Source organism: Artemia sp. Qi Xiang Cuo, chromosome 7, assembly GCF_049724085.1.
Source record: "Artemia sp. Qi Xiang Cuo chromosome 7, ASM4972408v1, whole genome shotgun sequence".
In the NCBI taxonomy this organism is placed as follows: Eukaryota; Metazoa; Arthropoda; class Branchiopoda; order Anostraca; family Artemiidae; genus Artemia; species Artemia sp. Qi Xiang Cuo.
Genome location: NC_142800.1, coordinates 49,837,164 through 49,864,749, shown reverse-complemented (window position 1 = coordinate 49,864,749; position 27,586 = coordinate 49,837,164). Strand labels below are relative to the sequence as shown.

General features: G+C 36.0%; 1 protein-coding gene across 2 annotated transcripts in view; it reads left to right on the top strand.

The window, feature by feature from the left end:
- The window catches only part of LOC148950377 (diphthine--ammonia ligase), a 58,899-nt gene extending 34,604 nt beyond the window's left edge, over window positions 1-24,295 (top strand). The window contains exons 2-5 of one of the 2 annotated variants that reach the window (XM_089092362.1): window positions 6,088-6,272; window positions 12,961-13,034; window positions 13,938-14,121; window positions 24,009-24,295. In XM_089092362.1, coding sequence (XP_088948488.1) covers window positions 6,088-6,272; window positions 12,961-13,034; window positions 13,938-14,121; window positions 24,009-24,194 — 629 coding nt within the window. In that variant the 3' untranslated portion in view covers window positions 24,195-24,295. The remainder of the gene's footprint in view (window positions 1-6,087; window positions 6,273-12,960; window positions 13,035-13,937; window positions 14,122-24,008) is intronic. The other variant, XM_089092364.1, reaches the window with a different exon arrangement.
- The last annotated feature ends 3,291 nt before the right edge of the window (window positions 24,296-27,586 follow it).

Here is a 27,586-nt window from a genome sequence, read left to right as displayed (position 1 = left end):
AGTCATGCCCTGGGCGCATATATGGTTTTTGTAGAACGTGTTGTCGTAGAAACTTCAAAAGGGGCTCATTCGATTGGAAATTGAAATGGCTTGAGCCCTTTTTAATAGTCGAAAGTGATTGGGGGGCAACTAACACCCCTTCCACGCCCACCATTTCCCCAAAAACATCCAATCGAAATTTTGAGATAGCGATTTTGTTCCACGGAGTTTAAAGTTCAGTAAGTTATACCTTTGATTGGAACACTCACCCTACAGTCTTCAGGGCAAGGGTTGTAAGTTATGCCCTGGGGGCATATAAGGTTTTGTTGAAAGTGTTGTCGTAGAAACTTCAAAAGGGCTCATTCAATTGGAAGTTCAAAGGGCTCGTGCCCTTTTCAATAGTCGAAAGTGATTGGAAGGCAACTAATACCCTTTCCACGCCTACTATTTCCCCAAGAACATCCAATCGAAATTTTGAGATAGCCATTTTGTTCCACGTAGTTTAAAGTTCAGGAAATTATAACTTTGATAGAACACTCCCCCAGAGTCTTCGGGGCAAGGGTTACAAGTTATTCCCTGGGTGCATATATGTTTTTATTGAAATCTTTGTCGTAGAAACTTGAAAAGCGCTCATTCGATTGGAAATTCAAAGGACTAGTGCCCTTTTTAATAGTCTCGAAAGTGATTTGAGGGCAACTAACCCCCGTCTCACGCCCACCTTTTCCCCAAAGACCCAATCAAAATTTTTTGATAGCCATTTTATTCAACGTAGTTGAAAGTTTTGGAAATAAATTGAAAGGGCTAGTGCCCTTTTAATAGTCGAAAGTGTTGAAGGGCAGCTAATCCTCCTCCCACGCCCACAATTTCCCCAAACACATCCAATCAAAATTTTGAGATATCAATTTTGTTCAGCGTAGTCGAAAGTTCTGAAAATTAGGTCTTTTAGGATGATAACCCCATCAGACCCCTCAGTACAAGGGTTGTAAGTTATGTCCTGGGGGCATATAAGGTTTATATAGAAGGTTGTTGTATAAATTTCAAAAAGGGCTCATTTGATTGGAAATTGAAATTGCCCTTTTTAATAATCCAAAGTGAGTGGAGAGTAATTAACCCCCCTCTCACGCCCACCATTTCCCCAAACACATTCAATCAAAGTTTAAAGATAGCCATTTTGTTCAACGTCGTTGAAAGTTATGGAAATTATGTATCTGAGGATGACAAACCCCCCAGGGCAAACGTTATATGTTATGCCCTCGGGTCATAATAGGTTCTTATAGTTAGAGCTTTCGTAAAAACTTCAAAAGGGGCTCATTCAATTGGAAATTGAGAAGGCTAGTGCCCTTTTTAATAGTTGAAAGTGATTCGAGGGTAACTAACCCCCCTATCACGCCCACCATTACCCCCATACACATCCTATCAAAATTTTGACCCAACCCTCACAACCCTCAGGTCACAACCCTCAGGTCAAGGGTTGTAAGTTATGCCCTGGGGGCATATAAGGTTTTTATAGAAAGCATTGCTGTAGAAACTTCAAAAGGGATTATTAGATTGGAAATTGAAAGGGCTAGTGCCTTTTTTAATAGTTGAAAGTGATTGAAGAGCATCTAACGCCCCTCTGACGCCCACCATTTTCCCAGACACATCCAATCAATATTTTGATATAGCCATTTTGTTTAACGTAGTTGAAAGTTCTTGAAATTAGGTCTTAAAGGATGACAACTACCCCCACAGCCTTTAGGGTATGGGCTGTAATTTATGCCTTGGGGTCATATAAGGTGTTTATAGAAAGTGTTGTCGTAGAAAGTCAAAAGGGGCTCATTCGATTGGAAATCGAAAGGCCTAGTGCCCTTTTTAATAGTCGAAAGTGATTGGATGGCTTGAAATTTTTATAGTAAAGATCGATGTGGGTATAATGTATTATTTTTTTGTTGTTGTTGTTGTTTAGACCAGGGCACTTCCTATCGAAGGAGTTGTCGTAGGAACTGCGAAAAGGGCTCATTCGATTGAAAACAGAAAGGGATGATGCCCTTTTTAATACTTGAAAGTGATTGCAGGGAAACTAATCCCCCTCCGTTTGCCTTTATGTTTAAAAACTAAATGTTGCCTTAAGATTAAATCAAAATGCACTGTGTTAATGCTAATTCCCAGTAAGGCATCTCAGCAATATCCCAAGAACGACTGAGGGTATTATGTTCAAAATTTTGGGGCAATATCTGCTCTTAAAAGTTCACCGTATCAAAATAGCGGAAGTTTATCCAAGCTATCAAAGAAAGTAAACAGATTTTTTTGCGAATGGTATCAAGTTTTCTATTTCAGTTCAACTAGATTAGATATGAAACTAAGTTAAACACTACTATTTGTGTCCAGATTTTTAAAAGGGTGTATGTTGTTAAAAATTGCTGAAAAATTTTCTCCAGCATACAAATAGCAGGCCAAACTATAAAGTTAAAAAAAACAAAAAGATTTAAAGCATTATTTTCTTTTTCCCTGAAAAGACTATGTCAATATAAAACGAACAGAAATTAATTAAAAAAACTTTCAACAAAATAAGTTTTTCAAAAAAAGTAACGAACTTCGTTAAACCAAATGAGCAAAAATAAAATCAAATAATCTACAAATCGTGATAATAATCTAATAATCAAATAATCTACTACCACAAATCAGCATCGATAAATAAATGAAACCAAAAACGAACAGAAATTATAATAAATAACCAAGTCAAACTCAAAACGAGCAGAAATTAACATAAGTTGGGCTCAAAACCCCTATGCCTTCCCAAGGTCAGAACATAATTTGCACTTTACTGAAAAAAAAAATGCAAATAAATGTGTATTGTCAGTTACTGTGTATTGTCACATATTTTAAAGAAAAATAAACCCAAATATGACCCTGAGTCTTATAGGCCTATAATGATTGCTCCTGTGATGGGAAAAGCAACGGAAAAAATTATTTTCCATCAACTCCTTTGAATTGTTGAGAAAAATAATATGATACCTCATACTCAAACTGGTTTCAGGAAAAAACATTCCTCAACAAATGCTTTTATATTGTTAACAAATGCAATAAATGAATCCCTATCTATTAATGGTGTCCTAGTTGCTGTTTTCCTAGACTTTGAAGGAGCATATGACAATGTGAACCCCCAGATCCTTTTAACTAAACTTGCAAACCTCGGACTGCCCCCCAAGCTAGTATCTTTTATAAAATCTTTCATTGAAAATCGAAGCTTCATTGTTTCTGTAGGTTCAGCCTCCTCACCCAAAAATACAATAACCAAAGGTCTCAGGACTGGGTGCAGTCCTGAGCTGCCTCCTCTTTGCCCTCTAACTCTGGGACATGAACCTCCCTCACACCAATCTACAATATGCTGATGGTCTGGTACTATGGTGAACTGGTAACACCTTTGAGATTACACAAACAAAGTTGCAAAAGTCACTTTCCAAATTTGAAAAAATTTCCCAAAATTCAGAATTACCCATTGCACCCACGAAGTCGAAAATTATCCAATTTCACCAAAAGCGAAATAATGTTAATGCAAGACTAACTCTAAATGGAATAACTATTCCAGAAGATAATCAAGTCAATTACCTAGGTCTCATACTTGACCAAAAACTTAATTTCCACCTTCACATCACAAACACAATAAAAAAATACTATAGAAAAATAAGAATAATAAAAAGACTCATATAAGAAATCACATATCACATAACCCCATATTGATTATGGGCTCATTGTTTATGGTGCCTGTTCAAAGACACAGATGCAAAAACTTGAGACAACACAAAACGATATAATCCGTCTCATATTTGGCCTTAGGAAACCCAAAAGTACTAATTTTCTGCTTACTGAGAGTGAATTAACAACAATAAATGTAAGACGAAGTTTTCTTTTGATAAAATATCTTACAAAAATTGAAGCAAATAGCTCACATACCCTGCATAATTGGTTAAGAAATCCAGCCATGTATAGAGGCATTGCAAATGAATATGCCAATACTCAGAAGAAATTCCAGTGCCAGCAAAGTCTATTGTACCTACTTGCCCCCAAAACCCTCCATGGAGTTAGTCAATTCCTATTATAAATACTAATTTCTCAAAGTGGACTAAAAAAATCACCCCCATTGCTTTCATCCAGAAAAAAATTGCTGAATTTAATACATTCATAAATAATAACCACTTCTAATTTTTTGTTGATGGGTCCAAATTGAATAAGAAGATGGCAAGTGGAACTTTCCTCCCACAGCTTAATATGGCAATGGATGAGAGGATGTATAATAATGTGTCTTTAATGTCTGCAGAGTTAAATGCCATGATCATGGCGTTAGAGCACCTTATAAATAATCAACCTTCGATTGCTAATTCACAAAATATTATAGTTTATTCTGACTCTTTGTCAAGCCTAGAGTTGCCGTTTTCAGTTTCTCAATATAAGATGGATATAGGCACTTTTTATTGTCTTAGCATTACCGATAATCTTGCCTCAAGAGGCATAATAACTTAACTTCAGTATGTTCCAATCCTCACAGGTATAACTGGTGAACCACAGGCAGATGAAATCGCAAAAAATGGTATAAATACTTACCAGCCAAGTGGGAGACTAATCCCCATTAGAGATATTTACTGCTAAAGATTATCAGAGGTACTGTTCAATAAGAACAATCCAATTCTATCTCCCTTTCCCAATAAGGATCTTTCTAAAATTTATCATAGAATTCGTTCTGTTTCAAATGGGCTAAATTTTCAGGTGTTTTCATATCAGTTCCCTAATTCAAGTGGCTCAGTTCCCTCATTTCCCCTTTGCAGGTATTGTAATATAAAAAATGAAACAATTGACCATTGCCTTGTTTCCATGTAATATGCTGACGTCTGCACAGTATACCCTGAATTGTAAACTGCTAAAGTGCTTCAAACGCCACATTATCCGACTATCAGCTAAGAGTCTATTTGACTCTACCGGTACACAGACCACAGAACTCAATGTTTATCTTCTTATATTCCAACTTCTAGAATCGAAAGATTTACTTAAAGAAATCTGAGGAGGTTCAATAAATAAGAACCAATCTAATTATTAGCTCTGTTCAGCTTACAGAGTGAAGCAAAAGGAAAACGACTGAATAGTCTTGACTGAAAAGCCCCGCCTGCTGAAATGGAAGAATCCAACTTACATTTAGGCAATATTAAAGAACTCGAAACTTTGAATGAACCCTCTCAGCCAATGTACCGGAAACTATCTCCGACTCGGAAATAATTGTTTTGTTCTGTATAAATAAAGTTTGTTTTAATTATAATACTTTAGTATATCTGCTAATAATGATCACTAATATATGTGGTGGAAATCTCCGGAACTTTTTGTATCTGTTTTTCACAAAGGCAGTCATCTCATGAACAACATCTTAACTAGGAATGGGAAACAAAGGGGTAGAAGTACAAGTCAGTTCGTTTGTTCTTGCAGCTCTTTTAATGTTTTTAAATTCAACATGGAGGAGCTAAGATCCATCAAGGAACTTCGTTTGCTCCTGAAGTAAACCAAGGGTATCTGTTGTGGTTGTGGTATTTACACTGTGAGACTTATTTTTTTATTTTTAAAGGAAGTTCTGCAGCATTATTTATACTAGTGACAGTCTTATTTCAGAAATCCTTGCCTTTTTGTCTAAACATAAGTCCTTCCTATTAAGCTAATTTTTAATGTTTTTATATTTAAGTTCACTAAGACTGTATGATGTTTGTGCGTAGGAAAAGAATAGCACTAAAACTAAATTTTGGAAAGCTAATGCTCTGTATCTTGTCTTGAAAGTGGCTATAGCCAAGAAATCACTTAGATTCTGGACATCCGATTGCAGTTACAAGAAACACTCATACAAAATACCTATGAATCCGCCCTGCATTTGGTTTCTCTCTTATTTTTGCTAAGCTGTTGCTTTGTGTTGTAATTCGTATTTGAACCCATCAAAATAATCTGGCAATTAGATGTATAATGTTTTAAAATTCACGGTACTGCTTTTGTAATTCATAATTTTTTTTTTAATGTACCTATATTCTTACTTTAAGTTGTTCAATTAAGATAGAAACAGCTTAAATTACCACCTATTCTTGCTTTTGTGTTATACAGGGGAAGAAGATAGTCACATGTATCAGACAGTTGGATATGATGCCATTGAAACTGTTGCCAAAGCATTGGATTTGCCATTGTATAGAAGACCAATCAGAGGTGTTGCAAAAGAACAATCTTTAGAATATTCGCAAACAGACGGTGATGAAGTAGAGGATCTTTATCAACTTCTAGAAGAAGTGAAGGTAATAATGTTCTACAACTGTTGTGAAATGGTGCACAAAATGTTGTGAAATCTGGTTTTATCATAAAGGATTTTCAGAAGATTTAGCAAAGAAGAGGACCTCCCATCCATGCTGTAGATTAGTAACTAATGTTCTCGAATTTTTTAGATGTTTTTAGCCTTACTTCATTAGTAAGTTGTCAGAAAAATAGAACGTCTTGTAAAAATACTTCAGAAATCTTAAAAACTTTTTTCTGGTTCAATGTTTGTGGCATTGTGATCTTGACCACTCTTGATATTTGGAAACCTCAGGCTTCTTCTAAAGAATATGAAAAATTTGGCTTTTTTAGTAAGCAGTAAGAAATTAGCAGGTTGACTTAACTCATCCTGATTATGACAGACTATTATAGAGTCAATGGGAAATGCAAATAGATTAATATTTAACATGGTTCAAGCACTGGCTCATCTTTGAACTGCTCATTTTTATGCTGAACTAATGCCTTTAATAAAAAAGACTATATAGACATTTTTGCTGTTCTTAATAGATTTTTTCCCACTAAAACGGGAAAAAAATAGTGAAGACAAAATCTATTATATCAGTTTTTGGATAAAACTCATATTTTTCGTTAAACTTTGCAATAAAACTGTTGTTCATTCTCTTTTCCTTCCGTCAATTCTAAAATCCGCATGTAACATTTAATTTTTATTTTAAGATAATATGCATATGAGATTCAGTTCAAAAAGTAGTTATGAGAAAATCAAACCAATGAAGAAGGAGTTTATGCGGCTTGTTCAAGTACGTCAATTATCAAAAAGGCAGGGGTGTGCACGATGAATTTGTTAAAATACAAGGGGGGGGGGGGGGTGGGTTTGTTTTATCATTTTTTTTTTTAATCAGAACCCTCAAACCAGGTATTTTCATTGAAAATACCCCCAAAAAGTATTTTTCAAAATCTAGAGGGAATTGGGGCCAAAGTTCTGAAAAGAGGGCCAAAATGCTATCAAGCAAACATTCTGAGGAAATCAAATTATCCAATAGCTGCTGCGGTCAGGCCAGACTTTTTTTTTACTGGAAGCTGGTCAGTTACAAGGATTCCTGAAGAATATTTATCTTGTCAGAGAGAGGATTCTTTTTTTTTTTAGCATAAAATCGTAATCTCTCCTCTTTGCCGCCTCTTCAGTTGGGATGCTTTTTGTTCAGGCAGGTTTCTTTGGTTGTTTCTTGAAACTTCCTTGAGAGCAATGCCTTTCACTCTATATTGTTCATTAATGAGGAACTGACGACCAGGAATTTGTCTCTGGTTGAGACATTCTCTTATTTTCCTTCCTTCTTCCATGTATGTCCATGATGATCCGATAGTCTATGATCTTTCAGGCGCATATGGCTGCTGAAATTCACCTTTGCTGAATTATGGTAATATAGTTGCATGCATTCCCAAACTCGTTAGGCGTCAGCATCTTCTGGTAGTGATAGTGCTTTGAATCTATTCAAAATTTCCTACTCAAAGCCATGTTTCTTTTTCATTTCCTGTAACTGATCTGAATCAAACCCTGGGTTGGCAGGTATCTTTTGTAAATATTTTTTTGCTGTCCAGATTATGTTGGACCTTGCTAGTATCATGCTGAACAAGGCTGTGGTCATCGAGAGCCTGTGGGCAAAACAAGTAGTCACCTCCAACTTTTGCAGTAAAGTTTCCTGAGAGCAGGTGACGTTGTGCCTTGGTATATATTTTGACACAGTATGGAGTGTTCTGTAGAAACTTTCTTTAGGTTCGTTTGTGGCATAACTTGTTGGCGCTTAGAATGTTACCACTATGAACTCCGCACAAGTTCTCATAATGTGGGTTGTTAGCATCCCCGGTTATACATTTGTTCACTTTGGGAAAGCTCTTGGGGTATCCTTTGACATCATTAGGAAACGTCAAGCTCCAGACTATATTCTGATCTGCTATAGATGTTGTCCATATGGACATCCAGATTCATAAGTCCAGAAACGATGCCATAAAACCTCAAAGAGATCTAGAATGTCTACGAGACTGCCAAACACTGCTTTATGACTCGTTCGGTCTTTGACAGTATAACCATCATGTAGACGTTCATGAAACCAAACTTAAGGTTATATTCGACATTAGTAAATCTTGCCTGAGGTCACTCAATCGTCATCATGTAAGTGGTTAGATCTGAGACTTACCCTTCATGTCGGTTTTAGTTTCTCTTGCGAATGAATGAATTAACTTGCAGTGGCTGTAAGCAATAAAATTTTCAGTTCAAACGTTTTAAAACATAATCTGTAAGCAAAACTTGCAATTGCCAACTCACCATGTCTGTTGCAATCTCAATGACTTTCGATAAGGAGCCAGTCAAACTTCATCGTTACAGACATGCGTTCATTTTGTTAAGTGTTTCATTTTATTAATCCCTGTTTCAGTCTTTGACAGTTGAGATATCGTCCAGACGTTCCAAAAATCCAATTTGAGGGTATATTTCACATTCATAACTCCTGGCTCAGGTCGCGCAGACATCTCAGTAAGGAATCGTATTCTGGTGTCTGAAAGTTTAGGAGGATACCACGTTTCAATTTATCTCTTGTTTGGTCTTCGACTGCTGAGACATTTTGCTTGCCAAACTTTAGATTAGTCTACGTTCATAAATCTTGTCCGATGTCGTGCAGCTGTGTTAGTAAGGAATGGGATACGAGGCTTAGTTTTAATGTTTCAGTTATAGTTTGGGCTTCTCTTATGGGCGAGGGAATTTATTCGCATTTGCTTGAAACAGTAAAATTTTTCCGTTCAAATGTTTCGACTAGTCAACAAAATACTTACAATTACCAACTGGCCAGATTTATTGCAACCTTAGTTGCTTTCAATAAAGAAATAATCATGCTCTTTTAACTTGGTTAAAAATTTTGGCATTTTGATCTCTTGATATACCCTGATCTGTAAAATAATATTATTAAACAAAGAGAAAGTTTAGGGGAAGTCATGCTATTTAACTAGATAAAGGGGTTTGGCATATGATCACTTGATATATCAGGGTCTGCAAAACAGTAAAATTAAAAAAAGACAAAATTTTCAGGATTTCAGAAAATCGTGGCGGATTTTTTGCTGGCATACCAGAGTCAATGACAATTTTCATAAAATTTTGGACGTCTCAAAATTTGACGACAAAAGTAGGTTATCACCAGGAGACATTTAATTCTAGAAAGGCACTAAGAGAAAAGTAGAAAGACCCTAATTTCTAACTATTTTAGCGAGTGAGAAAGGGAGATATAATACGTTTCGCAATAAAAAAGAAGAAGAGGAGGAGAAAATTGGCATCTTTTATAGCCAAATAAGATCAGAGGCAATGTTCTAGCATTGCCTATAGTAAAGAGCCATAAAGCTTCAATGTATTCTGTTTTTTTTTTCAAAGCCACTTCATATGGAAGGGATGGTCCTATAAGTTTCAGATTAGCCTCATTCGATTGAACTCGAAAGTTCTAGTTCCCTTTTTAAATTAATAAGTGATTAGAGGGCAACCAGTTCCCGTCCCATGCAAATTGAGGTAGATTCATTTCTTCAATGGAAGTAAAGAGCGATACTAAAACTATCTAACAAACTCAAATGATCCTGTCTATGAGGGTGAATGCATCACCCCTTGACACTGCTCTTTAAGCTAAAGTTTGACTTCTTTTCCAATACCTCGAGAACTAATGCTCTAGTACAAGGGCAATTGGAATGGGATACAGAGTATTTTGCCACAATGTCTCTAAAATTGAAGGGCGTGTTGATGATCAGTTACCTTTAACAATAAAGTCAAAACTTCCAGTTAGCGAAGGCAATATTTGTCGCCCTCAGTAAATCATTAGAAAAACTTTTGCGTCATATGTGGAATAGAGGGTAAGGGGCAGTTCCCCTTCGTATATATCATGATCTATAATAATAATACTTTTATTTTCCCTCAGGATACACTATGAGGAGTACATTCAAAATACATATAACATATAAAGACACAACTTACAATTAACAAAACCAGAACTACCGACAAATACGACCATCTACGTCAATCGGTTAACATATTAGATTTTTTCAAAAAACGGGAATAAATTTCTATATTCTAGATAATTTCGAGCCTTTTGAACCAAAAGCTCACACTTACTCTTTATTATATCAAGCGGGTTCTTTATTCAATAGATATATTTAAAAGAAATATTACGAGCACTAAGCGGAAAATCAAGTAGAAATTTAAAATATCTAAAATACGCAACTTGAATTTGAGATGAAGCAGAAGATGGAAAAGTTTTCAAAATCACCGCAGGAAAGCTAATCAAAGGTAAAACCGTCGACTGATACCGTCTAGCTAATATATCCCTTCTCATATTGCCCCGCAGATGACCGAGGGAACTGAACGTCTTTCTGATCTTAATTTCGAGATGGCTTATTATTAAAAGACGCGATAGTCTTTTTACAGAAGAATATAGGACACCTTGGTATATCACCGAGTCCAAAGCTTGGAAAATCCAGTCATTACCGCAATCAAGAGGAGGAGAGCCAAAGGGTCATTAATATCAAAATACTGACATTTTGCGAAGTTAATCTCTAGACCTTTTTTCTCAACTCATTCGCTAAAATCTTAAAATTTTCAACCAACACAGTCTTCGACCAACCAAGTAAAATAATGTCATCAGCATAAGCCAAATAACTAATTTCAACTGCTAAGTAAATCAGAGAGGTTTTTAATGAAGCAAAAAAATCTTTTAGACAAAAATTGAAAACAGACGACGATAATTCCCCCCCCCTCCTGTCTAAACCCCCTCCTAACTTCTACTTCATCAGCAGAAATTATAGATCCCGAGGCAACGCGAACTTTCAGGCCAGAATACCACGAACGAAAACATTAACCAGGTTATGTGGTAAACCACATTTTAGTAAACTATGTAGAGCAGATGCATGAGAAAGATTATTGAAAGCACCTTTAATATCTATTGATAAACAATATAACGGGTCTCCTTTAAGCCAAGAAGAACTTATAATTTGAAAAAAGTTGTATGTGCATGATCACAACCCGTACCCCTAGTGAACCCCAATTGATTCGAACCAAAATCAAGCGAAACAAAAAGAGATATAACACTAAGTTCAAATATCTTACTTAATTGAGAGCCCTTAATAATAGGCCGAAAAGAATCGCATGCCTGGTACTTGCTTTTTACATGCTTTGGAACCGGCTTAATTATCCCTGTTTTAAAAGAAGTTGGCACTTGCGACAAAACAATCAGATTAAAAACCACAAAAGCTTAACAAAAATGAAGCCGGGGTAAGTTTCAGATGATTGGAAAAAATTCCATGATGGTCCGGAGTACTTTTATTTTTAAGACTCTTCAGAGCTACATTCAGATCATAACTAGTAAGAAAAAACTGAGGATCTCGACGCGAAAGAAGTTCATCAAGCTCTCGGACCTCTTCAGGATTATCATTAGATAAAGACATTACATACGAAAAATGGTTCACCCACATTTCCTCTGTCGGGGCTTTATGAGAGATTTTATTTGAACCAGCTCTTTTCCTATTTTTTAAAGTTCTCCACAATGACTGCTGATCATTATCAACTTTTTCTGGAGCAACTTTTATCAGATTATCTTTATGCCGCCGGAATTCTCTTTGGAATGTCGCCTTACTTGCTTTTATCTCAAAAAACGCAGGCTTACCAATGTCTCGCCAACGGAGATAATTACACTTGGCTAAATTGTTCACCGCTACCAAATCTGCGTTACTAGACCAACAAGGTATCTCACGTGTTCGTTTTAAGTTTTAATTTTGATGTTTACTTTTATTTGATTTTTTTTCTTTATTTAATACATGTAAAAACCATTAACCCTGTATTCATTTCATTCCCAAAAACCGGCACGGGTTGGACTCTTACGCTTAAATTTTTTGAAGTATACCTTTATAATCAAGTATTTCAAAGGTGAAATTCCTGGTTTTAAAAATTGGGATTATGTATGAATAGTAGATCAGGCTTTTATATTACTTGGGGGAAGAGCTGATAGAGGACCTCACAAGGCCGTATCCAGGGGGGGGGGTTACCCGGTTTGAACCCCCCCCCCCCGAAATTTTTGACCGAGTCGAAAATAAATCGAAAATTAGTAAAACCTAGGTAAAAATCAGTAAAATTAGTCGAAAACTGAGTCAAAAATTTGTAACCCCCCCCCCCCGAAAAAAAACCTGGATCCGCCCTTGGGACCTCAAAGTGCATCCATTTCACCTGAAAATATAAAAATTAAGCACTGGCAGGTACGCTTTATTTTTGGAAAGGGGTGGCTGAAATTCCAAAAAAAAAAAAATGTACCAAAAATAGGCCAGATTTTAGAAGGAAGTTGTGAGACCTGGAAACTTCGGGAGAAGGGACTGATCTTAAGGGACAAATCTAAAAACAACCCCTGTCTTCTCGGAATGCACAAGCGCCCAAATTACTTAAATGGCCGTGCTAATGAGCCTTCAACGGAAAAAGAGGAGAGCAAGAAGCCCCAAATTAGGTTGGGCTGGGGATGCTAGGAGAGGCGGCAGAAACAGAAGCCTTAAACAGAGTGGGGGGGGGGGCGAGAAATTATTAATATTGTGAGTCAGGCCTTAAAAAATATGACGTTGTTTCTAGTCGGTAGTAGTAGTAATATTTCCAACAGCGGTAAGTTAACTTTAAGCAAATAAAACAGATTTTGTCTTTCCTCCCTGTAGGGTAAAGAGGATATTGAAGCAGTGTCAGTTGGTGCAATATTTTCTTCGTACCAGAACAATAGAGTGGAAAATGTGTAAGTTAAGTTGAATTCTTTATCTGTCTTGTTTTATTTTCTCTAATTACTCCTTCCTTCTATTAAATATGCTAATTTATCCTATGTTTGAATGCACAAAATGTCTAGAACGTTCACTATTTAATTCTTTTTCTTTCATTTTTTTTTTTTTTTTTTACTGTGAAATACCAGAAATACAGGTTTTTTTATAAAGTATTCTTTAGTTGGAAGTGACATGTCTTCATATAGGAAGGGGTGTAGATCCTCACAAGATCACTCATTCGGTCTTTAGAAAAGTTTTGAAAATGTTGCCACTCTTTTTTGGTCTTTATTAAAAAGCTATATAATGTTCCAGCATGTCAAAATCTCTACCCTAATAACAGTCATGGATTTGTGCCCATTTACACTGAAATTAATCAAAAAATTCTGGATTATTTAAGTAAAAAAGGCTAGCGGGCTTCTGGGTGGCATAGCTATAGTGGTATTTACAAGAATGATTGAAATAGCAGAATTCCTTACTCAAGAATTCAATTGGTGGGGGTAGTTCTTCAAAAATGGTAAATAAGTGAGCTATAGGCTATAGGTATTTTATCGATATTCTGAAAAAAGGACTAAAACCGACCCTCCCCCCTTCCGCCATTTGTGCAAGGTTAGAAGTTAACTAGTAAAATCTGTTCCTATGTGTTAGGCTACAAATGGAATTTGACATAATTTTGTTGTGTTTCTGTGTCTCTTTTTGTGGGTGGGGAAAGGGTTGTTTATGTTAAAACGTTACTTAATGAAGTAAATATGGGTTAATGATTTGGGTTGAGTGGAGGATGGAGGCTTGAGGTAGGGATTTTTTTTTTATTTTGCTGATAGTGGGTAAAGTAACTGGAACTGAATTGAAATTAAATTGAATTATTACAAAAACATATTTTCCAGGTGTGGCAGATTGGGTCTTGCGCCGTTAGCGTATTTATGGAAAAGAGACCAGGACATTCTTTTACGAGAGATGATTGATAGTGGAATGAATGCCATATTGATTAAAGTCGCCGCTCTTGGTTTAGATCCAGTCAAACATTTAGGGATGAATATTTGTCAAGTTCATCCACATCTGAGACTGATGGTAAAAATAATTTGCGAAGTTTGTAGCTTTAGGAATTTGAATTTATTTAATTTGTTTTTGAATTTACTCAACCTCATTTTTATGCAAAAAAATGCACCACGAAAGGCTCAATGACTGAAACAGAAGAGGACAGGCCATGAAAGAATAATAACTGCTGCTGTTAACAACATATTTGAACATCAAGGCACCTGACTTCAAAACAGCTGCGAAGTATCCTCCTTCGCACCTTCTTATTCATAATTCCACACTTTCCTCGCTCCTATGAAGCTCCTGCTTCCCTTAATAATTTTTTTACACCTTCTTTCAATCCCATGCTAGTATGCCCTTTTTTTAATACCTAAAACTATCATCAAAAAAATGTTCTGGGAAACATGTAGAGACTCTACATTCCAGATTTTTTTTTTTTTTTGCCTCTTGTGTAGGATGAAAAGGCAGTATGGCTTTCGTCCTTATGAAAACTAATTCCACTTTTTTCTCATGCTGCTTTATAGACCCAAAATTTGGATTTTAAGGAGCTTTTAATTTCAAAGCGTTCATAAGTTTTTTTTCTGATTCTTTTAATTCCAAAAAAAATTTGAAAGGGATAGTGTTTAGCTTCTTTATAGTAAAGATTATTCTGCACAAATCTTGAGTCATGGTTTTCAGTTCCTTCAAAATGAGATTTACAGAACTGTTGGCTCTCAATAACTGAATAATAGCTAAATAAAAAAAAATACTACGTTGCCCTGGCAACGTGAAGTACTGCAGCAGCCATTTGTCGGCTTTACCGACGAAAATGTTGCGGAAATAATACTTTGGTTTTACTTCTTTACCATTAATTTGACTTTTGTTGTCAACCTCTCGAAAGTTGTAAAATGACATGTCCCAAAATTAGGTTTTTCTTAAAAGAAATAAAATGATCACATGTTCCTTAAAGACTTCAAAATACGATCATACTGCTTAAAAGCAACTTTATTCTTCTTCTAATTCACAGCAGGCGGGCTATTCAGTTGGTACTATTTAGCCCTCTTCTTTTTGCTTCACTCTGTGGGCTACAGAGCTACTGTCTTAGTTGTCTCTTATTTATTAGATATTCTCAGATATCTTTCAGTAGATCTTTTGACTCAAGGAGTTCAAATATAAGATGATAGATATCGATTTCTGGGCTCTGTGTGCAGGTACAGTTGGCTAGGCTCTTGGCTGATAGTGAGATTTTGTGGTGTTTGAAGCATTTTAACAGTTTACAAAGCAAGGTATGTTGTGCAGACGTCAGGATATTACATTTCAATAGGCAATGGTCAATTGTTTCATTATTCATATTACAATGCCTGCAAAGAGGGGACAGGGGAATTGAACCACTTGAATTAGAAAGCTTATATGAGAATGCAAGGAAATTTAGTCCATTTGTTCCAGAACGAATTCTATGATAAATTTTAGAAAGATACTTATTGGGAAAGGGGGAAAGGATAGGATTAATCTTATTAAAATTAATATCTGATAGCCTCCATCGGTAAATATATCTAATTGGGATTGATCTCCCACTTGGCTGGTCAATATTTATAGCATTTTTTGCTATTTCATTAACCTGATGATTACCACTTATGCCAGAGTGGCTAGGACTGTACTGGAAATAAGTTTTTATGCCACTTGAAGCAAGATTATCAATAATACTGAGACAATGATAAGTGTCAATGTCCAACTTATACTGAGGAGCTGAGGCCAGCAACCCAAGGCTTGATAAAGAGTTGGAATATATGATAATATTATTTTAATTTGCAATCAAAGATTGGTTTTCCTTAAGGTGTTCTAATGCCATGATTTTGGCATTAAACTCATCAAACATTATAGATAAATTATTATATAATCTCTCGCCCATTGCAATTTTAAGGCGAGGAAGGAAAACACCACTTGCAACCTTCTCATTCATTTTTGACCCATCAACAAATATTTGGAAGTGATTTTTATAAGTAATTGTATTAAGTTCTGCAAATTTTTTCTGGACAAAAGCAATGGGGGTTAAATCTTTATTCCACTTTGAAAATTCAGTATTTATTATGGGAATTGACCAATTCCATGGAGGGGATTGGGGGAAAGTAGGTGCAATAGACTTTGCTGGTACAGGGAACTTCTTCTGAATATTGGCATACTTATCTGCAATACCTCTATACATGGCTGGATTTCTTAACCAATTATGTAATGTGTGTGAGCTATTTGATTCAATTTTTGTAAGATGTTTTGTCAAGAGAAACCTACGTCTCTCCCTTATTGTTGCTAATCCACTCTCCATAAGCAGAAACTTGGTGCTTGTGGGTTTTCTAAGACCAAATATTAGATGTATTATATCGTTTTGTGTTTTTTCGATTTTTTTGCATCTGGGTCTTTGCACATGCACCATAGAAAATTAGCCCATAGTCAATATGGGGTCTTATATGTGATTTATAAAACTGGAGTAACGTTTTCTCCTTACTTCCCCAGGGTGTGGAAACAAGTCTTTTTAGTATATTTGTTTTTCTATAGCATTTTTTTATTGTGTTTGAAATGTGGAGGTGAAAATTAAGTTTTTGGTCAAGCATGAGACCTAGGTAATTAATATGATTATCTTCTGGAATAGTTGTTTTATTTAGAGTTAGTTTTGCATTTACGTGGTTTTGCTTCCGGTGAAATTGGATTATTTTTGACTTGGTAGGTGCAATGGGTAAATCTGAATGTTGAGAGAATTTTTCAAACTGGAAAAGGGACTTTTGCAGATTTGACTGTGCTATTTGAAAGGTGTTGCCAGATGACCATAGCTCCAGATCATCAGCATATTGTAGATTCGTGTGGAGTAGGTTCATGTCCCAGAGATATAGGGCAAATAGGAGGCAACTGAGGACTGCTCCCTGAGGTAGGCCTTTGGTTATTGTCTTTTGGGGTGAAGAGGCTGAACCAAAACAAACAATGAAACTTCGCACTTCTATGAAGGATTTAATAAAAGATACTAGCTTAGGGGGTACTCCAAGGTTTGCAAGTTTGATTAAAAGGATTTGGTGGTTCATATTGTCATATGCCCCTTCAAAATCTAGGAAAGCTGCAACTAGAACATTATTTTTTGAGAAAGATTCATTGATCGCACTTGTTAGCAAAATGAAGGCATCTGTTTAGGAATGGTGTTTTCTGAATCCAGTTTGAGTGTGAGGGATTATATTATTTTTTTCAACAAACCGGAGGAGCCTGTGATATATCATTTTCTCCATTATTTTCCCCATCACAGGAGTAATCATTATGGGCCTATATGACTCAGGGTTATCTTTTCGTTTATTTTTCTTTAGGATTGGTAGGAGGGACGAACTTTTCCATATATTGGGGAACATAGAAGATGCCGAAGCGTGATTATAACAATTAAGCAGTTCTTGTTTGTATGGAGGTGTGAGATTCTTTATCCATGTACGGTGTATATTGTCATAGCTGCCGCTAGTTTTGGTCCTAATATGATGTATTGCATTATTAAATTCCTGGATTGAAAATGGATTAGTTATGTACTCAGATCCTGGGCGTGGTTGGTAACTTAGGTTCGTAGGAATTGTGGACAGTTTGCTTTGATTAGTTGATGTTAGCTTATTATCAAAAAGAGTTCCAAATAGGTTAGCTTTTTCATTATCATAGTCAAAATGGGTATTATTATGTATAAGCTCATACAGGAGTGGGTTGGGGAAGTCTTTTTCCCACAGACGTGGCTTATGAATTTATGTATAATTGGCTCATGTGTTTCTTTGGAGAGATTATTTGCAAAATTATTCCAGTACTTATATTTAGAATCTATTATAGTCTTTTTTAGATTAGATTCTGCTTGTAATTTTTTTAAATATGTAGTAGGTGATGGTTTGTTTATGAATTCTATCCTAGCTGCCTTTTTTATCCTCCATTTATTTAGGCACTCATTTGTCCACCATGCTTTAGGAATTTGTTTAGGGAATGTTTTCTTAGGTGTTGTCCTGGGGATAGCATGATTAGCTGTATTTATTAGTAAAGATGTCAAGGCTTCAGCATGTGTGTCAACTGTTTTGTTAGAAATGCATGAACTTTGGGTGAAACTTGTAATTTCATCATTTAGCTTATTTTGGAACATAGACCAATTTGCTTTAGTGTTGATATATTTGGAGGTATGAGATAAAGTTTCAGCAGGCTCATTTAGGGAGCAAACTATAGCAAAGTAGTCAGTACAAAGAGTATCAATTTTATTTATGTAAATTTTGTTCAAAAAATTTAATGACACAATTTGTAGGTCAATTGTGGAGAATCTGCCACTTTTGGGGTTGAAATATGTATTCAGGTTTGGAGGGGTAGCAACAGCTAAATCATTATTATTGGAAGTCATATGCTCAATGAATTTACCAGCTTTATTTGCTGGTTTATTCCCCCACAAAAGGCTGTGGGCATTGAAATATCCACAAATAATGATAGTTTTAACATATTAGAATTATTTATATAATTAAAGAAATCCTTGGCATCTGTAGTTTGGCCATTAGGGTTATAAAAGCTTATTACGTAGGTTTTTAAATTATTCAGCCAAACACTGATACCAATTACATCAACATCATTTGCAAAATCTGGAAAATTGATGCCACATAATTTTATATTATTTTTAACTAATAAAGCTACCCTGCCTCCTTTTCTCTCTAAAGATCTATTCTTTCTGAGGATAGTGTATCCCAGAGACTTAATTTGTTGATTTTGGGTTAAATGATTTTCCTGGAGGCAAGCAATGCTAATGGAATTATTATTCATAAAAGATATTAGTTCATTTAGCTTATTTTCTGTGAGTGATCTTACATTCCATTGGAGCATTTACATATGTTGTGTTGTTGATTTATTCTTCATATGGCTGTGTATCAATGTTCAGCTTTGTTAAAATTAAAGCAAGACCTTTTTTTGCTTGAATGAGTATATCATCTGGGATGTAGATTTTTGCCAATTCTGCAATGATTTTTGTTTTCTCTATTTGATGTATGTTCATGGCCTGAACTGCATTACAGTTTAGAATGAATAAGTATATATTTGGGGATTGCATTTTTGGTTGTGCATCCTGTTTGTCGGTTAGGGGATTGATTCCTGGTAGTGTTTCTGGTTTGTTTCTTCTTGGGAGAGGGGGCCAGGCTGACCTCATCTCACCGGACAGGGAGGCTTGTTGGCTTGGTGATTCCTTCTGATAGGGATTTGAGCTAGGGGGCTTAGAAGATTGTGTTTTATATGGGGTGCTTGATGCATTGGGGGCGTTTGACTTGGAGGTTTTGGTTGGTTTCATTACAGGCTTTATTTGGTATTGTTGAGCAGCATTTGCTTCCATTGCTGCAAAGGGGTATGGGATGGCCTTCTCTATTGATATTTGGAGTGTTAGAGCTCTTTTCTTGTATGCAGGGCATAATGATTTATTTGTAGATTCATGTGGGCCTTTGCAATTGATGCATGTAGGCTGAGTGTTGTTGCAAGTTGTCAACTCTTTAGGATGCAAAGCTTTGCAATTACTAAACTCTCTGAGAATTTCATTGCATTTGTTTGTCGTGTTTCCCAGTTCCTGACGCTTCTGACACTGGATAAGCTTAGGTTTGTATTCCTTGTCTGGTTTGATTTGCCCAAATAGGAATAGTTTTTCTGGGATATTAATTTTTTCCTTCAGTGTGAATAAGAAGGATCTACTAGTTTTTCGGCTATTAGAGTTAGGTTTGCCAATTTGGGTAACATCCTCAACTGGGATTGTGTTTCCAGCCCTAACTGAGAGGCCTTATTTTAACTCATGAGTGGATATCTCTGGGGGAACATTATAAACTACTTTTTTTGTTGGTGATTGTTTTGGGTTCCAATTAGATGCAATACTTGTGGTATTCAGAAGGGATTTTAGGTTAATTATTGTATCTGCTGATTTCTGATCTTCTACAGCTATTAGCAGAGATCCATCACGGTTAATATTAAGAGACAATATTGATTTTAGCAATTTAATAATTGAAACTCTTATTGTAGTGATCATTTTTATTTCAAAGGGGGTAGTAGGAGTAATTTTAAGGTAAATTCCTAAGTTTTTGGAAGGAGGATCTTGGGCAGGGAGAGGGGAAATGCTTTTGATTGGGGATATTTTTTTCCTTTTTTTAGAGCTTCTAGAAAGGACCTCTTGAAACCCATTATCCTCATTTATAGTTACATTAGCCTCTACACTTATCATTGTCCTATTCTCCAAATCGGAGCTATAATTTGAACTTTGAGATAGTGTGCTTGACCAGCCAAGATGGGTATCTTTCACTATGGCACTTTCACTGGAATTTGATTTGGGATCTGGTGGGACTTTTTTTTTGGAGGACTTCTAAACATTGCCTATTGGAAAAAGCTTTAAACAAAAGAAAACAAAACTGAAACAAGAAGGGAAAATAGAATGGTATCAAACCGTCTGCACTATACTATAGGGAGGAGAATCACCACAGTATAACTCTGAGGATGAGTTGAGCAGGATTGGTTTGGTACAACTGCTGATTAGAAGCGATAATAATTCACAGGAAAATATACTTTAATTTTCTTATAAGGTTGCTGTTGTGTTGTGAACTTTATTCTCTTTTGTGACAGCCAATCAATCTTCTTCTTTTTAAAATACACTATGTAGGCTATATAAGCTGACTCTGTGATACCCTGCCCAAAAACATGAAATCTAATCCAAGCGAGTTAACGTGTTCATCCGTTAAGGAGCGATCTATCGCCCATCTATTTTTTCTCGCTACTTGATATGAAAGGGTTGGCCGAAGAAACTTGGGGACGACCTCAAATCATCTTTTATTGAATGTTCTAGCTCGCTTTTTAAGGGATGGAAATGATTGAAGGGTTTTTTGGGCTTTCTCTTACGCCAAACATGCTCCTGGGTGCCCCATGCACTGCTTCACATTTTGTGATGTTCACGCAGTCCTGGAGGCAATGAACCTAATTTTTGTAAGTTGGTCATCGTTCATAGATGGTTTTCAGTAGAAAACTGGGCTTCGTTGATCCTGACTGTCCGATCTGCTTGAAACTCTTAGGGGTCTTTCCTTAACAAGGTTCCCCAGAGTTTACCGGGGAGTATATTACCGAAATTTCCTGCGTACCTCAAGACACTGTGTGCACCCGAGTTTTCAAAATATATTATTTACAATATCTTGGGAACGGCTTGGGGCATCGATTTGGGGCTTTCAGGGGGGTGTTAAGTGGAGTATAAAAGGAATTCAAAAAGAGATTTTTAGAAAGAGGGAAGTGGGTGGACCTGTATAAAAGCTTGTGTGCTCTGAAGCCCTTTGGGACTAGTATTGTTTTTTCACAGTGAATTAGCAAAGAAGATTGAAAGACACTGTGTATGACGTGATTATCAAATAGCATATTCACCAACAAATTTGGTTGAGGGAGGGAATTAAAGCGGGCCATAAAAAGATTTTGTCTCTGATCGGACCAAATTTTTCAGGCTTTGAGTCACTGTAGAGCTTTTTATTTACAGTGAACCTTAGGCCCTAGTTCAATCTAAGTCGCCAGACACACCTAAGGTACCCTCATTTGTGCTGCTGCCCAGGCATCTTCCCATTGGCGTCGGAATGCCGTGTTTTTCACGCGGAAATAACGAGGCAAATTGAAAGACTGTGTTTACGAAGTTATCAAAAAAGTATATTTCGAATTTCCGGTAACAGCTTGGGAATCGAGTTGAAGTTATCAAGGAGTGTTGCGGCAGTGGAGCAAATGGACTTCAAACGTTGTGTTTGGGGCCTAAAATAAGAGGGTCAAAAATTTTAGTTCTCGGTTCTCTTAAAAGTTTTCTGTTACTTGCTGACAAATATAACCGAAAGTCACTATGTGTACCCCGGCGAAAAGGGACGTATCGGCAATTTCTTCGGAACGGGTAGGGGGATGCAGTTGAAACTTTCAGGGAGTATCTTGGGGCCAAGAGGGCCTTGAATTTTTACTGGGGGGGGATATGAGTGTTCCAATCCTTTTAAAAAATTTGTACCATGAGCCACTTTTGGACTCAGAATGTATGCAACTACGAGCGTTAAAGTAGTGAGGCAAATCGAGGAACTCATGTGTTTTGGTTTTATACCCAATTTGTCGAAATAGCGTATCTTCAATATCTTACGAACGGTTGGGGCATCAAGTTGTTTTCAGAGATATTTGGGCCGAATAGGATACTACAAATCTTGTGTTTGGAGAAGGGGATGGGAGTTTGAAACTTGCATCCAAAAGTCCATGGGCGAAGAAGATATGAATGCACAAAATAATTTTTGGCTGGAGCGTAGATCCCCCGAAGATGAACCGAAAAACTTTTTTTTTCCATCGGCTTAAAACTTATACCCCGAAAGTCCTTTGGTTATAGTGGACCTCAGTTAAACCGAAAATTGTTGAACCAAATATCGGATAAGGCAAAAATGGGTCCCGAAAAAGGGTAGAGAAAACTTTTTTTTTCGCAGCAGCATAACACTTGTATGCATAGATATCTGGGTCAAAGCAACTCCAATGCACTAAAACAACATGAGGCAAAATTTTAGTTTGTCCAAAAATGCGATAAAAAGTTTTTTTCTCTAAACGGCTTGAAATTTACATACTTTGGTGTTTTGCATGGGAGCCCTGTGTAAAAAGAAAATTAGAAAAACAGTTATTGGGTCACCCAGAAAGGGCCAAATGACTTCGTTCCTCTTTTATTGACTTGAAATTTCTTGGGATCGTTCCTGGGGCCAACACAACTTTAAGTTTAACATATTTTATGAGCTTCTTATCGTCCTAGACTGTATTGTTGTTTTATTCTTCTTCAGAAAAATTATTTTGGAAAAATATTTTATAACAACTTCTGAAAAAGCGCCATGTAATAGTCAACGCTAAGTTAACTTGCCCCAAAAAAAACAATATTGTCTCCAATATATTTGATCATAATAATAATTCCGTTCGGTGCCTATCACCGAGATTGCCACAGTAACATCTCACTAGTAACTGTGGAGCTAGGTCATTACATAATTTTTTTTCAACAGGTACGTAGAAACTTCATGAACACAGATCTTGCTACCCTCAGTTGTTGCAGAAACAAAAAAAAGACCAAGTAACATAAGTGTGTAACGTCTTTTGGAGTACTTTTAAGAATAGAACTGCTTTTTACTTATAGTTTTTGCCTTGGGCAAAGCACAACTCATCGTTTTGAAGACTGTAAATTTCGTACTCTCAAGAATTCGTATTTATTTTCGTTGCTTTAGAACACATTTCTTGCTTCAATTTTTCTTCTAGCATCTTGCTCAAAAGCTGCGCGTGCTTATTCATACCTAGTATACAAGGTACTTACCTTAGTTTACTTGTGCGATCCATAGTTAGAACCAAGAATCCTCTCTAGGGAGATTATGTTCAAGCAGCTTCAATCTGTACTATACCCAACACCGGGAGCTTGGTATTATTTTCTCTCAATAAAATCTGGGACAGTTAAAATTTCCACACTGTTCCTTTTCTGGGGTCATACAGTACTCTCCTCAACCACAAATAATTTTCTCGTAGAGATTCTCTTGAGAAGAGACCAGGACACCAAATTCGGTCCCACCCTTGATTGGACTTAGGTTTTTGACTTAAGTCCCATAAGCAAGACCTTAAGCTGCAAGCTTAGAAACAAGCAAGACAAGAACTTGTTTTCTTTATTTATGTGATGTGTTTATTAAAACTATGCATACTACAGTCTTCATACTTGTTTGTCTCTATTCCATCTACTATGCGATTTTCAAATAAGCCATTTTGATTGAGTGCCAATCAATGAAAACTATTTCCATCTATTTCTATCTCTCTCTCTTTCTCTCTCTCGATCTCTTTTTTTCCTTCGCGACGGCTCTCCTTCCTTCTCTCTTTAATTGTCTACCCATCTCTAAAGCTGTTATGTCCGATATATTTTTTTTCTTTATTTTAAGGCTGAGAAATATGGACTCAATGTTTGTGGAGAAGGTGGAGAATATGAGACTCTCACTCTTGACTGCCCCTTGTATAAACATCGAATTGTTGTCGATGAGGCTGAATTCGTCATTCACAGCCAGAATCCATTTGCATCAGTTGGCTATTTGCGCTTCAAGAAGCTTAGTTTGGTTGAGAAGTTATAAGTTTCCATGTCGCAAATTTAAAATATTTTTCTTTTTGTTAGTTTTCATATATTAAGAAAATCGTTTCCTTAAGTAATGCTCTTGTTAACTTTTGCTCTGTACCATTGAATATTAATGCGTCAATAATAATAATAATTAATCATTATTGAGACCTGATTTTATTGAGACCCACTAACAATTATAAAAAGTGGAGTAACAAAAGAAAATAAAAAGTAAAGACATACAAAACAAAACACATGCAAAACAATATCAATATAAAGAACTACAAATGCAAATCAAAACAATCGCACAAAAGGATGAAAAGAACCCAACCGCTTGCAGGCCCCTTCTTTCAACTTGGAGCACGACTTATCAATTACGTCAATATATAAGCTACATTAAACATTCGAGTAATATAATGGTTTCTTTACCAACGAGGCAAATACAAAAGATATTTACAATAACGGAAATGTAAAACTCTAATATCCTGCATACCACTAGTATTAAAAAATGGGCGCAAACCTGATAGAAAAAGAATAGAATGGTCGCAATATGTAGAATAGAGTTTAGCCAATGCCTTACGAGAATGTCGGCCGCGATTTGGGACAATTTTAGCATAACCTGCTTTAAGATTATTCTTAATATCTGCAAGTGCACTAGCACGGATAGCTGAAATAGAAGAGCAGATACAAATCCCGAGCCAACGCAACGCAGGAGCCAGCTTAACTGAAAAAGAACTACAACTCAAATCACTACTTGGGTTTTTAGCATTGAAAACTAAATATTCAAATTTTTCAGCATTAAGCACGAGGCCAATTTTTTCTAAAAGCTTAGAAACAAACTAGGTAGACTTAGCTAGGGTGAATTTTGAATGGCTAATAAGTAATAAATCATCTGCATAAGCAATATAAAATAAATTAGTTAGACCCGTAAAACAAGACGGAAAGATACGAGAAAGCACAGGGAAACAAGCATTAAAAAGGTATGATGACAGAACCCCTCCCTGCCTAAGTCCAGACTGAATTGGAATATTACCAAAAAAGATCTCTCCTGACCGAAGTCGAACATATGAATTTGCATACCAAAAACGAAGGACACATATAACAGATGAATTCCCTCCAAGCTGGGTAAGAGAATACCATAGTTGACTGTGACAAACCGAGTCAAAAGCTTTTGAAATATCTAACGAACATAAATGAACTTCAGATCCATCTTTTTGTGCTTGAATTAAAAAAGAAGTAAGAATTCGATGCGCATGTTGGCATCCTATATTTGGTTTAAACCCAAATTGATTGGAGACATAATCAACATTTGAAAGAATTTCAGGAAGCAGGACATATTCAAAAACTTTGCTCAGTGAAAAGGCTACCGTAATGGGTTTATTTAATGCGCAATTAGTTGGATCTTTCCCATGTTTAAGAGTCGAAGTGACGATCCCGCACCAAGAATAGTCCGGCACCAAAGACGTACGTAGACAAATTTTAAATAATAACTGCAAATGATAAATCAATTCTTTCGAATCAATATGAAGGTTAAAAACACTAATACCATCAATATCACATGATTTAGATTTTAAATTCTTCACACAACGAATCACACGGTCAGCAGAAACGGGAGGCACATGGCCTTGGTAAATTTTCGCAGGTGATGCATAAGAACAGAGGCTAACAAACTGAGAGTGAACCGCATAATTCATAATATTAAAAATCTTATTATAATGATTAATCCAAGAGGCATTAGGGATCCGATCGGCATTAGGAGGTGAATCAAATTTCGCAACATTAATCACTTGTTTCCACTGAACAGAGGTCTTCGGAAATTCTACACCATTGTACCTTACTTTACGAAGATAACGTTTAAACTCCAACTTCGTTTTCTGTTTAATGTCAAAAAGGTAACCCCTTAAAGGGCGGCCGCACGCTACCTAAATTCTAAGCCACAATTTTGCACGATTTTTCACAATTTTTAAATCAGGGTCAGATTTCCATATTGAGCCTCTAGTCTTAAGATTAAAACGACAAAGTTGAACAACCACTTCTCCAGATTTTTTCAGGCAGGAAACAATCTGGATGTAATATACATTGAGCTGAACTCCAGCTTTTGGTGATATAACACTGGTAGTGAGTAAATAAAATGTAACTTTAATCGTAGACAAACGAAGAGCAAGGGTTGATAGATATAGAGGCCAGTCCGCTTTATTCCAGTCTCTTTTGGTTATCCACTTTTTGTAATTAGTACATAAGTTCTGTTCAGCCCGAGTCGTATGTTTGTTCTTTTTTTTTCTCCTTCTTAAGTTCCCATCGAGATATAATGTGATGGTAGTTAATACTATTTAACGAGTCTTTATTTCATATCTTTCATTAAGTTCTAACTTAAGGCTTCTTACCTTCGTTGTGTAGGCACTTTGCCAAATTGGGCTAAGGTTGAAGCGAAGGTAGTGCAGAAATTAGCTTTGTTCTACATTCTGTCTTTTTATATTTTGTTTTCTTGACTTCTTCATTTAAGATAGGATGAGTGAAAATATCACATAGGAAAGCCTTGAAGTTGTATTAGGGTGTAATGCAACTAAATCATGAACATCCCTAATATATCTAATATACCTATTGCTGCTCCATCAGGTTTTACAAGTATTAAATAAAAAAAAAACAAGTTTTATTTTAACTGAAAGTAAGGAGTGACATTAAAACTTAAAACGAACAGAAATTATTCCGTATATGAAAGGGGCTGTCCCCTCCTCAACGCCTTGCTCTTTACGCTAAAGTTTGACTCTGTCTCACAACTTTATTTTTTTAAACAATAAAAAACTTTAGCGTAAAGAGCGCGTAACTTTCAATGGGTAAGACTAAACTTGGGTAAGATGAAGACTAAATGGGTAAGATGAAACTTATATATTTGAAATCAGCATTAAAATCTGATTCTTTTGATATATCTATTGGTATCAAAATCTCGTTGTCTAGAATTTCGATTACCATTTAGCCGTGTCGTTACTTACAGTTCGTTACCACGAACTGTTTGAAAGTGTCAATGATTTATGTACAATACAGCTATCCCAGGCCTAAAAGGTATATTTCAAAAAAATGGAGAAAAGCGGGAGAAGGTAGGTAAGTACAGTATAAAATGTAAATATTTTATATGTTAACAACTATAGAAGTACTAATAGTGCAGTGCTCTTAGCAGTAGATGCTGCAAAAGACAACTAGAAAAACTCAATTTCAGATTATGAGTATTTCAGATAATTCATGTGCTTATATGTGTATTCTTCTTTATGATTTATTTTTACTATTCATTTGAGTAGTTTGAAATTTTTTTTCAGTTGCTAAAACTGATATTCGTCTTTTAACGTCAGGACACTGTTGTAATCTTCTACTCAATTATGAAAATATTCTTATATTGGGAGGGGCCGGTCTTTATCT